A 13,871-nucleotide genomic window follows, 5' to 3' on the forward strand; every position below is an offset into this window, starting at 1 on the left:
AAGACATACAGATGGCCAGCGGGTACATGAAAAGGTGCTCAATATTACCAGTTATCAGGGAAATGCAAATCAAAACCACAACAAGATATCACCTCATACCTGTTAAAATGGCTATTATCAAAAAGCCAAGAAATAACAAGTTTTGGTGAGGATGTGAAGAAAAGGGAAGGGAACCCTTGTGCACTGTTGGTGGGAATGCAAAGTGGTGCAGGCACTATGGAAAACAGTATGGAAACTCCTCAAAAAATTAAAAATGGAACTACCATATGATCCAGCAATCCAACTTCTTGGTATAAATCCAAAGGAAATGAAAACAGGATATCAAGGAGGTATCTGGTCCATGTTCATTGCTGCATTAGTCCATAATAGCCAAGATATAGAGACAACCAAGTGTCCATCAACAAATGAATGGATAAGGAAGATGTGTTGTATATGTTCAATGGAATATTACTGAGCCATGAGAAAGAGATTCTGCCACTTGCGATAAAATTGATGAACCTGGAGGGCATCATGCTAAGTGTAACAAACCAGACACAGAAAGACAAGAACTGCATGGTATTGCTTAAATGTGGAATCTTAAAAAAAAAAAAAGTCAAACTCATAGAAACAGAGAGTAGAAAAGTGGTTGCTAGGGGCTGGGGGTGGAGGCTGATAAAAGGGTACAAACTTTTAGCTATAAGATGAATAGGGTCTGATGATCTAATGTGTAACATGGTGATTACAGCTGATAACACTGTATTGTATAATCAAAAATAAGAGGGAAAAAAATTTTAATGAGCAAAGGACTTGATTAGACATTTCTCCAGAGGTGATATACAAACGGCCAAACAAGCAGATGAAAAGATGCTCAAACATCACTAATCCTTGGGGGCAAGATATCCCCTCAAACTCATTACCGTGACTACTATAAAAATTTTTTTTTAAAGTAGAAACAAATGTTACTGAGGATGTGGAGAAAGTAAAACCCTTGTACACTGTTGATGGGAAGGAAAAAAAATAGTGCTGCCATAATGGAAAGAGTATGGCAGTTCCTCAAAAAATAAAAATAGAACTACCATATGATCCAGCAATCCCACATCTGGGTATATATCCAAAAGAATTGAAAGCAGGATCTTCAAGAGATATTTGAATATCCATGTTCATAGCAGTATCATTCACAATAGTCAAGAGGTAGAAGCAACCCAAGTTGTCCATTGATGGATGAATGACTAAACAAAATGTGGTCTATACATACAATGGAATATTATTCAGCCTTAAAAAGGAAGGAAATTCTGACACATGCTACAATGTAGATGAATCCTGAGGCGCATTCTGCTAAGTGAAATAGCCAGTCACAAAAAGACAAACACTGTATGATTCTATTTATTCAAGGTATCTAGAGGAGTCAAATTCACAGAAACAGAAAGTAGAATGGTGGTGGCCAGGGGCTGGGTGGGGGGAGGGGAAATGGGGAGTGGTTTAATGGATATTGAGTTTCATTTTCGCAAGTTGAAAAGTTCTGGAGATTGGTTGTACAACAGTGTGAATATACTTAACCCTAGTGAACTGTACACTTAGGATGGTTAAGATGGTAAATTTAGGTTTTGTGTTTTTTATAATTAAATTTTTTAAAGGGAGTAATAAAGCCCAGAAAAATAAACCATATTAACACATAAAGAAAGAAAATGGTTCAATCTCTCAGGTTTTTTTTAATTTAGAAAACTTGTACTAGCTGTGTTACCCTCTTGGGAAAATTACCTATGCTAAGTTTCAGTTGTTATGGATGTTAAATGAAATAACTGTTGTGGCATAGCTAAGTATTTAGCAAGACATAGTAGGCGGTCCAGTAAATAGTTAAAATGTCTGGATTATCTCAAATGACCTTTAAACTGTTGAATTCAAGAACTTTCATAAATTTATAACATTCCCCAACTCTGAAAGTTTGATGTTTCCCTTATGATTATATCAATTTTTTCCCCATTATCCTTTTACTGTAAGTATATGAAACACAAATGCAACTTTAAAATTACCTTTTGGCAAAAGCACAGATGTTGTCAATAAGCGGACAGTTCTTCAGTGCAGCTTCTACTTTCCCAAGAGATACATATTCCCCTGCTTGTAACTTCACCAGATCTTTCTTACGATCTGTAAGTCATGAAGCATGTTATGTTATCCATAGTACATTTATTAAGGTATATCCAATTCTGATTTTCTTTCAGTCTCATCACCTTAATCTTTATTTATAAAGATACTTCTTTTAAAATCTTGTTATACCTAATGTTTGCCCATACACATCAGTTAAAAAGAAAATGCCTAGTTAAAGAAGTACTGGCTAAAATGTTATATCCTACACCAAAAGCTTTAATATCTTACTATAATGTTTAATATTATAATGAATTTAACAGAAGGAACAAAGACTTTGGGGCATTAGATTTGAATGGTAGCTCTGCCCGTTACTAGCTATGTGATCCTAGACATGTCATTTGACCGCTCCAACCCTCAAATTTTATCAGGGATAATGATGCCTACCACATACTGGCATATGTAGCACAATGTCTGACATACAGAACACAGTCAATAAATGTTAATTCCCCATTTTCCGGATTTGTCATTATCTTGTTAAAATGACAGTGCACTAATAACACGCTGGCATAGGATGGCACATCATCAGGTTGCCTTACATCCTTTGTGTGAGTGCTGACTTGCCTACCCATAGGCTGGGAACCCAGTCTACATGCCACCAGAGCCAGCCTTTGATTCCAGCACAATTAAGGATCAAGGGGAAAAAGGCGGTGGTGGTGTAGGTGGGGGAGTTACTGGTTCTAGACTGAGCCATGTTTCCTGGGAATTTCGCTGGCAGATCAAACTTCTAGGCGAAGAACCAATTTTCCCAGGAAATCTCTAACTATATTCAGGTCACATATGGGTCCAGAGACAGACTTAAATGGACCACTAGAGATAATGACTGAGGAAATTTTATGGCTTGAAAAGGATCTGAATGGGACCCAACAGAGTGGTCCTTATCAGCTAGTCAAATTTTTAACTTTTGCCTGATTAAAATGAGTAGTGTAAGGGCTATTTTGGAGTAGCTCTGAACTTAGTCTATTTCAGTAGGCTCAATAAGGGCAGTGCCAAGCCAACTGACATTCTCAGAAGAACAGATTAATGTTGAGGACTGACATTATAATTTTCTAAGAGTCCAGGCTAGTTAGAGTCATATAAATGGCCACTAGGGAAAATAACATGTCCACAATGCTTCTTGGGTGGGGAGGTAAATGGTGAGGAAGGCCTAGAATAGGGTATGTTACAGTAGATGGTTATACGGAACCAAATGTATCAATAGTTGACCAAAAGAAAACAAAACAAAGAAACAAAGCAAACCTCTTCTGAGCAATTTTTGTTTTCTCACTGCCAACTGCTATTTTCCTGCCCACCCTCCCTATCCCAATGCTGCTTCTGCTACCACTTAGTAAGGTGCAGGTACTGCCCTGCTCTAAACATTTTACATGTATCAACTCATTTAATCCTAACAAAACCCCTACCAGGTCAGTATTGCTGTCCCTATTTCACAGATGGAGAAGCACAGACCAAAGTTAAATAATTTTTCTAAAGTTTAAACCAATGGAATCATCAACCCTATTAATGACTTGACCAATATTATCTTTCATATATGTGGAAGTTGCAAAAACTAAAGAAAAGCACAAAAAAGAGAATACACTGACCAATAATCTGTAAACACCCATCGGGATGGAATTCTCCAATATCACCAGTGCAAAACCACCTTTGGCCATTTTCGTCCACAGAATAATCCTCAGCTGTTTTCTCTTCATTTTTAAAATATCCCATGGAGATATTCTGTCCACCGATTACGATTTCACCTCTGGGGTTTGGCTTGTCGTGAACTGTATAACCACCTGGATGTCATAAAAGCAAATTAGTTATTGTTCTAAAACAAATTTACTTGTATTAATTCTTAAAGATCCTTTGCTACTATTGTTCCCCTGATCAAATTTTACTTCACTTTACGGGAGCATATTAGTTAATATTTCCCAGGATCATAAAATTTCACACTTAGAACATCATTAAAGCTTAGGGTTCACAGAGTTCTGTTAAGATAAAATCACCCCCAAGAAGGGTAACACTTGAAGTTGTTAGAAGTAAATTATTAATATGTTGATATCAAATGTGTTTCAGATATATTCTAAGGAGGTTTTAATCAAAGAGCATAGGTAGTTATAAATTTAAAACTATTCGATATTTCAGCATGACAAAACCCACTGTACATAAAACATTAAACTCATTCTTATTATATAAAGCAAAGGTTCTTTCATAGCAAGGAAAACTCCAAATATGGACCCACTCTCCAAAACTGACATTAAAGCCCAGTACCAGAAAAATCAGAAAAATAAAAATTAAAGGCAAAATTCTCCTTACCAAGTTTTACAATATACCTTGTTTCTCTGATTCCACTGCTTAATAAATAACCCATTTAGTAAAGCAATTTTGATGCTGATGCCCAATATACATAGACACACACTCCCTATATTTTTTAAGATTTTCATTCTAAAATTGGAAAGGCATTACCACGGGAGAAAGGAGGACTTATTCCCAAGATGTAAAACGCTTGGGAATAAAATTGGCCTTTCAGTGTGGTATTTAAAAAGGAACGGTTGTTTGCTCATAGAGCACCACAGTAATGCACATAATAAAAAGTCACATAGGACAAACACTTTTCGAAACTTCGAATTTATGTCAGACAAAGCCCGTTCATTTTCTTGGGTTCAAACAACCTAAGGGATGTGTCCTACAAGGTAACTGGTCCTTTAAAGGGTGAGTCTATGGCTCTTTACACACAACAATATTGTACTATATTCATCAGACTTGTTTAGAGACTAAAACTTAACTATCCCACCCACTAAAAAGGCAATTATGTAATGTAATAGAGATGCTAAATATCGCTATGGCAGCGATCACATTACAACATTTAAATGTATCAAATTAACATGCTGTACACCTTAAATTTACACAATGTTGTATGTCAAATATACTACATTGAAAAATAAAAGAGGGACTTCCCTGGTGGCTCAGTGGTTAAGAATCTGCCTGCCAACGCAGGGGACACAGGTTTGATCCCTGGTCCGGGAAGATCCCACATGCCGCAGAGCAACTAAGCCCGTGCGCCACAGCTACTGAACCTGCGAGCCACAACTACTGAGCCCGCGTGCCACAACTACTGAAGCCCTCGCGCCTAGAGCCTGTGCTTCGCAACAAGAGAAGCCACCGCAATGAGACGCCCGCGCACCGCAATGAAGGGTTGCCCCCTCTCGTTGCAACTAGAGAAAGCCCACACGCAGCAACGAAGACCCAAAGCAGCCAAAAATGAATAAATTAATTAATTTTTAAAAAATAAAAGAAAATCTTAAGCTTTTTAATTACTCTTCCTTTATCTGGCATGGCTAGGCTATTAATTATTTTGCAGTTAATGAATATGTTTAATATTTTTCACAATTTCATCATAGGAAGACTGCTTTACTTTTGCAGATTATCACCAGTGTCTGTAAAGCACAGGTTTCCTCTAAGTGGCTCGCCTTCTGCAGTTACTTATAAAAATTAAACTATACAAATAGCTGGACAATTGATTCTCAGCTATAAAAATGTTTGCTGGGGGCGATTGGGATTGACATGTATACACTGATGTGTATAAAATTGATGACTAATAAGAACCTGCAGTATAAAAAAACAAACAAAAACAACAACTAATACTAAACTTTCTTTGGGTTATTTGTATGGAAATATGTTAATATAAATGTTTCAGACATTACATGAAATTTCTAAAAATCTTATATGTTCTGGTATAATGTTATAAGTCATAATTCTAGTTATTACTTTAAAATGTATATCTCAGAAATAACTAAATTTCCTTGTCAATTGCATTATTATGAACTTTCATCAAATCTTTAACCGTGGTCATTTTTAAGTCTTTTGGCATTTACAGACAGTTCTGGGTGTACTCTGATGATTTTGCAAAAATGTTCCTATAAAAGGGTTTCATCTTCAAGGAATTCATGGAGAAGACTCTGACAAGTACTGGTTTCTGGTAACTGACTATACTGCTGAACTGAATGAATAAGCATTTTCAGAACTCTAATGGAAAACTGATGAACTCATAAAAGCGCTAACAAAAGATCAAGATGAAAAAAAAATTAATTACATGGGACTGAGTGAACTGATGAGGATGATTATAATTTTTGTGACTTTCTGTTTGAATAAAAAAAAATCCCACAAGGACTCAGAGGCAAAGAATATACAAATCAATTTTCACTGCAAAGTAAAGGAGCTGTTACAGTGGAGGATTACTGGACTGAATGTCAATACTATGACATAGTATGAGTGTGTTTCGTGTTTGGTAATTGCAATCATTGTTGCTTTTGTTGTGGTCATCCATTTACAATGCTTGGTGTCAGTTTATTTATCTCTTGTAAAAATAAAATACAGTGTGTGTGTGTGAAAAAAAAAACAAAGCTGGAAAATTCCAAAATACTTGAAGGTTAAATGGTTCTATTCTAAGCAATACATGGATCTTGCTGTCTGTATGTGAACTGAATAACATGCACAGTGACCAAGCAAAAAAAAAAAAAAAAAAAGAAATACAAATTATCAGGTCTCCTCAGATCTACTGAATGAGTCTTTCTGGAGGTAGGGTCCAGGAATTTGTATTTTATCAGCTTTCTAGATGATTCTCATGCATGCTAAAGAGTAGGAACCACTCTTCTATATGCCAGGTTCTGTGAAAATCTGTCCCCATTGCTACATTCTCTGTGAGGTTGTAAGGCCATATGGATAAGATAGGGAGTAAAGAAGGTAGTTTTTGAAAAGCCAGTAAAAAACTACTTAATATTGTTTACATAATGCTGTTTGTTAACTTCCTCTTTTCACTTAGTTTTTTGGAATAGCAAATTTTCTAAGTGAGTTTAAGGTGCACTGGTGAATTAAATGCAAAACCTGGATTAAGGTTGAGATTTTCTTACTCCTTGTTCAGACCCAATCCATTCTTTTTATTTTCCTCCACAAGGTTCCCATTTGCCTCTTGAGTAATCCAGTGGAACTGTTTTTTCCTTACTAAACTTCAGGATGTACCAGGAGTCAGGTCCAGGAAAATGTCTTCAAAATAATTCTCTCCTTGGTATCTTTTCTGATATAAGATCTTGCCAAGAGCTTGTTCTCCACTGCAAAATCATATGGTGATTCACCGTTTACCAAAAGTTTGATTGAGCCAAACCAGGGATGTGATTTAGGAGACAGCAAAGTATGGTAGAAAGTGCATCAGTTTTAGTGTCAAACAGTTCTAGGTGTGATTCATGGTCTGCCACTTACTAGCTGTGCAATTAATGTCTCTGAATTTCAATTTCCTTGGCCATTGAATGTGCTGTGTGTTAAGTAATTCTTAATTCACTTGTTTGTCAGTCTATGGGTTTATTTGTATATGCCTATCTCACTACAAACAGCTGGTGAAGTTAATGAAATAATTCACATCAAGTGTCTAGTCCTTTGCCTGGAACCTATAAGATATTTAATAAAAGTTAACTCTCTTTTAAAAAAAAAATGTTTGCTGGGGTCAAGCGCTAAGAAGTTGGGGTGTGTGTGTGTGTGTGATTAGTCACTCTATCCCCTGAAAATATGGGGTTTTATTTCCCAGCCCAAACCTACTCACTAGCAAAATCTAGCTTCAAAAGATAGGATATACATCTTTCTCCAAATCCAGGGAATGCCCTGCTAAGAATTTTTTCCTCTTTACCATCGAGTATTCCCAAGTTCAGAATCATCATGCCTAGATTCTAGAGATTTCCCTTTCCTCTTGGGAACCTAACAATGTTACTGAAGAAAAAGAAAGCACAGGGAACAAGCAACAGCAAAGACTCGCTACCGCAGACAACCTAATGCTTTTTAAAAATGGAAGTCTAGAGGCTCGTGGTAGTTTTTAGCATATCTAGAAACACTAGAGCTTGTCATAAAATGCTTACCTTCCTGCCAGTCTTTTAGCTTAATTTCACAGCAAATAAGAGGGGCTCCAACTCTGCCCGTAGTATAGTCAGTAACTATAAGGGAAAGAGCAACAAAGATATTAATTAGTGTAACACATTTCAGACTCCCCCTAATGTGATTACAGGAATATTAAAGTTGGAGCCAGATTCTGAAAGATGACAAAAGAAGAGGCCATGGTGAGAGGAATGCAAAGCGTGACCATTTTTCAATAATTCAGCTTTATTTTTTATTTATTTATTTATTTTTGGCCGCACCGCACAATGTGCGGGATCTTAGTTCCCTGACCAGGGATCGAACCCGTGCCCCCTGAAGTGGAAGCATGGAGTCTTAACCACTGGACCGCCAGGGAAGTCCCTTCAGCTTCATTTTAACAGTGCAATTGATTTCAATGTTGGTACATCATTTTGGCTTCTCATGGCTACATTTCGGATAATCAAGTATAAAAATCTGTTAAGGGAGGAGAGCTGGCTCTACCATTACCTACGTAGGATTCTGGTAAGACAGATTTTGATTGGAAGTCCTCCTCTACAACTCACTGACTGGATGTATAAATTGGACAAGTTACTTAACTTCTCTAAACCTCCATTTCCTCATCTATGTAAAAGGGGATAATAACAGAACCCATTTCATATAGGGATATGCTGTGAGGGTTAAATGAGATGATTCGTGGACAGTGCTTAACACTTCTTGGCAAAAACCAAAGTGTTCAATAAATGTTAGCAGCTATTATCCAACATGATGATGATGATGATATTATCCTTTTGTAGTTTGTGATTATTGCTTGCAGTAATCAAGTATTTATGGACAACCTATTATGTACCTAGCATTATATTAAACATTGTGAGGAAAACACATTAAAGGTAAGGAGACACTGCCCTCAATGAGCTTACAAACAAACTACCTGGAGAGAAAAGCACGTGAAATAATTTAGAGCACTTTTAAATACTAAACTGCATGGTACTGATGGTGAGAACAATAGCACCTTGGAGACTAGAAAGATCAATGTAAGATGAAATGTCTGGGAAACACTTAATTGAAGAGTTGCACATGAGAAGATGGCTGTGACCAGATAGCAAAAAGGGCATTGCAAGAGAAGGGAACAGAAAATACAAGAGAGAGTAAGAAGATTGGCTTATTTGGAAACAAGAATCCTGGTGTGTACACAGGTGGCAAATAATGATGAAGAGGTACAATGGTGCCAGGTTAGAGACATCTTGAAAGCTACGTTCACCAGGTATGAAGCAGTGTTTGAGGTGGATGTGTCTAACAGAAGAATAGAGGATGAATCAGAAGTAATATAATAGAGGCAGACACAGCAGCTGAAAGGCTGTTACCACAGGGCAGTGTGAAGTAATAAAAGGTTAGATGCCAAAGGTGGCAGGCAGTGGAGGGAGCAATCCAATGAAAAAGTGGGAAGATCTGGTGAAAGTTAAAGATATTAAAAATAAACAATCAAATGACTTCAAAGCTAATGCCCTGAATGATTTTAAGGATGGTAATAACACTGTCAAACAATTTGGCAATGGAAAGATGGTTGTGGATAATGGCATTGACTTTGGACATAAGTTTAAAGTGAAAGTGAGATAGTAAAAAAATTACTATACCCCATTGTTTCACAACCTAGGGTGATTTGCCCCTTAAGGGATATTTGGTAACATCTAAAGATATAATTCATTGTCATATTATCTGGCAGCTATCTAGTGGCTAAACATCCTACAATGTGAAGGAGAGCTCACAACAATAAAGAATTATCTGGGTCAAAATTTCAGCAGTGCTGAAGTTGAGAAACCCTGCTATAGGCTGTTGAAAACAACAGAAAGCAAACAAGAAGTCAGGGCAGGAATACAGATTTGAGAGGGAGCACAAAAGTGATACCTTATTCCAAGAGTGCAGTTCTCCGAGGAAGTGATCATTTAGAGAAAGAAGATTACAAGACCAGGGTGACGGAACTTTCAGGACTGACAATGTGTCCTAAGTATTTACGAGGCTTAAAAATAAAGGGTACACATGACTCAACTACAAGTTTCTAAAACTAAAATATGCAGATTTTCATTGAATCTGATATTACTTAAGAGGTATAAAGTTACCATGGTTCCCAAAGGCAATGCAAATTGGCCTTACCAGTAGCAATTAACATAATTATTTGCCACATTAAAAATGCTTACCTTCAGTAACTGTGCCAGCACCACACGATTCTGTCAGTCCATAACCCTGACCAACCGGGCAGCAGAAGCAGACATTCATGAATCGTTGTGTCTGCGGAGACAGGGGTGCTCCACCAGACAGCATCATACGGACATTCCCTCCTAGCAAAGCCTTCACCTTTTTAAACAGTATCCTTGATAAAAGGGGTGATAAATGATTTTAATATATGCACAGATTATTCTTGGTGACACACTAATTTATAGGCTCTGGAAAAGATTTCTCAACGTTGGTTGAACACCCATATTTCAGGACCACTGTGATAATGAGAGGTGAACAAAGCAACAACTAGTAACACATTGAAAAAAATGCCAGAAAAACTCTTAAAAAGGCAAAAAGAAAAATGTATGGTGTCAGGAAACTACTTTGACACACAGTAAATGAACGAAAAGGATGATGTCAAAGGAAAAAATGTAAAGTTACCTTTGGAACATTTAGTCATCTATCTTATTTCCCTTCCAATGAAAAATGCTTCCCCATCTCAACTCCCCAGCACCACATTTAAAATAACCGTTATATTCATACACTTAATATGCTATTTTATGAATACAATGAATCAGAAACCTTCACGCCAAATAAATCTTGAAAATCACTTTTTTGAGTTAGAAATGGCATTTTTTAAACTCAATTGTCTTGACACAAAAGTCTACTCTAGTTTTTCTTCATGAGACCAAATATTATAATTAAATCTTAAATATGTACTCAATTATTAACATTTGTTAATTTGCCAAGATCAGAGTTCAAGGTCCTCTGCTTGCTATACAAGCAATGAGGCTTAGAAGTGAATAAAAGAGAAATTCAACGTTATGATCATGGTGGTGATGCTCAAACTAAATTAACTTGTCAGTTACTTACTCATCTTCCAGATGTAAAAACACAAAAAGATTTAAAGGCTCAAACTACAGAGTCTATGAGATATACTTACAGATTGCAAAGCGGTGCATCATATCCCTTTTTGATCTGTTCCAATTTGTAATCATACCCTATCTTGAACAGAGTTTTCTGGATATAATTCATCTCTTGGACTTTGCTCATAACATTCTTATAAATTCTATCCATGATTTCCTAAAAGGCAACATATTAAATAATCTGAAAAGAACTACACCAACACTGAGACAGTCTTAGTCGAAAATACCTTATTTACAATATCTTAGGTAAAAGTCTAGTAGAATGGAAATATTTATTATATTGTAGGATTAATTTCACTAACTTGTTCACTATTTCAAAAACACTAAGGACAAGTATAGGGGTTTCTTCAGTTCTACACACTAAGTTTATCTAAAATTTTTTAAACATTGACTGGAGAATAAATAGTTCATTCACCTAACACATAAAGATAATTTTTTTTAATTCTTTTCTTCAAATATATTCACTTATTCTCAAATAGCACTAAAACATCCAACTATGTTGAATCTAATCCTGATGTTTTTCTTACTACCTTGTGACTCTTACAGCGTGGCAGAGAGTTTTACAGTTTCTTAAAATTCTTATGTCCCTATAATTTAGGCATGTCTATTCCATTTTTTTTAAAAGTTTTTTTCTTTTTTTAATTATTTATTTATTTATTTATTTATTTATTTATTTATTTATTTATTTTTGGCTGTGTTGGGTCTTCGTTTCTGTGCGAGGGCTTCCTCCAGCTGCGGCAAGCGGGGGCCGCTCTTCATCGCGGTGCGCGGGCCTCACTATCGTGGCCTTTCGTCACGGAGCACAGGCTCCAGACGCGCAGGCTCAGTAGTTGTGGCTCACGGGCCCAGTTGCTCTGCGGCATGTGGGATCCTCCCAGACCAGGGCTCGAACCCGTGTTCCCTGCACTAGCAGGCAGACTCTCAACCACTGCGCCACCAGGGAAGCCCTGTCTATTCCATTTTAATAGAAGCTAAGATAACAACAAAAAAAAATAGAATTCTTGTTCACAGCTCCTTGGAAAATTAGAAGTAGGACTAGGTTTGGGATATACTGACTCCCAAGCTAATACATGCAAAACAGAAAACAAAAAACCCCAAACAAACCAATAAAAGCCCCAACTATCACTAAATGATGTTTTCTTGGCATTACTTAGCACAAATTAACAAGAGTTATTGAATAAAGCACACCTATTTATAAACACCTAGTTTTAAATATTTAAAATAGCAATTAATGTAAATTCAGTTGTGCTATAATGAATAACTCTATGGATGGCTCTTTCAATATTAGAACAGAGTCATTCACAAATGAGGACAGCAGAACCAGCCCTTGCATTATGCTAAGTGAAATAAGTCAGACAGAAAAAGACAAATCCTATGTGATCTCACTTACATGTGAAACCTAAAAAAGCTGAATTCATAGCAACAGAGAGTAAATTGGTGGTTGTCCGGGTCTAGGGGTCGGGGGAAATGGGGAGATGTTGGTCAAAGGGTACAAACTTCCAGGTGAATAAGTCTAGAGATCTAATGTACAGCATGGTGACTACAGTTAACAAGACTGTATTGTATACTTGAAAGTTGGTAAAACAATAGATCTTAAATGTTCTCATCATAAACACACAAATAGTAACTATGCGAGGTGATAAATGTGTTGATTAACATTACTGTGGTAATCATTCCACAATACATATGTATATCAAATCATCACACTGTACACCTTAAACTGACACAATGCTATGTATCAATTATATGTCAGTACAGCTGGGGGGCGGGCATGGTACAATGTTGTTTTCTACATTTCCACAAAAGGTATCACTGTTGGATAACTGAAATCTTTGTTTATATCTGTGACTGAGAAATCCCAGAATTTCCCTAAAATGACTTCAACATCCTATAACTATCCTGCTTTAAAAAGTGTATGGAAACCAGACAAAGATGTCACAAAGAAAGAAACCTACAGGCCAATATCACTGATGAACATTAGATGCAAAACTCCTCAACAAAATACTAGCAAACAATCCAACAGCACATTAAAAGGGTCATACACCATGATCAACTGGGGTTTATCCCAGGAATGCAAGGATTCTTCACCATACAGAAATCAATCAACGTGATGCACCACATTAAGAAACTGAAGAAGAAAAACCATATGATCAACTCAATAGATGCAGAGAAAGCTTTCAACAAAATTCAACACCCATTTATGATAAAAACCCTCCAGAAAGTAGGCACAGAGGGAACTTACCTCAACATAATAAAGGCCATATATCACAAAGCCACAGCCAACATCCTTCTCAATGGTGAAAAACTGAAACCATTGCCTCTAAGATCAGGAACAAGACAAGGTTGTCCACTCTCACCACTATTATTCAACATAGTTTTGGAAGTTTTAGCCACAGCAATCAGAGAAGAAAAAGAAATAAAAGGAATCCAAATTGGAAAAGAAGAAGTAAAGCTGTCACTGTTTGCAGATGACATGATACTATACATAGAGAATCCTAAACATGCTACCAGAAAACTGCTAGAGCTAATCAACGAATTTGGTAAAGTAGCAAGATACAAAACTAATGCACAGAAATCTCTTGCATTCCTATACACGAAGGATGAAAAATCTGAAAGAGAAATTAAGGAAACACTCCCATTTACCACTGCAACAAAAAGAATAAAATACCAAGGAATAAACCTACCTATGGAGACAAAAGACCTGTATGCAGAAAACTATGACACTGATGAAAGAAATTA

At 36.6% G+C, this 13,871-nt stretch overlaps 1 protein-coding gene across 5 annotated transcripts in view; it reads right to left on the reverse strand.

Annotated features, from left to right (window-relative positions):
* Positions 1-13,871, reverse strand: part of ACSL4 (acyl-CoA synthetase long chain family member 4) — a 76,718-nt gene that overhangs the window by 10,424 nt on the left and 52,423 nt on the right. For all 5 annotated transcript variants that reach the window (XM_082447573.1, XM_082447572.1, XM_082447575.1 and 2 more), the window contains exons 10-14: positions 11,150-11,289; positions 10,188-10,360; positions 8,001-8,075; positions 3,702-3,893; positions 2,010-2,124 (exon numbers count right to left, since the gene is read on the reverse strand). In XM_082447573.1, coding sequence (XP_082303699.1) covers positions 2,010-2,124; positions 3,702-3,893; positions 8,001-8,075; positions 10,188-10,360; positions 11,150-11,289 — 695 coding nt within the window. The remainder of the gene's footprint in view (positions 1-2,009; positions 2,125-3,701; positions 3,894-8,000; positions 8,076-10,187; positions 10,361-11,149; positions 11,290-13,871) is intronic.

Source organism: Balaenoptera physalus (genome assembly GCF_965194825.1).
Source record: "Balaenoptera physalus genome assembly, chromosome: X".
In the NCBI taxonomy this organism is placed as follows: domain Eukaryota; kingdom Metazoa; phylum Chordata; class Mammalia; order Artiodactyla; family Balaenopteridae; genus Balaenoptera; species Balaenoptera physalus.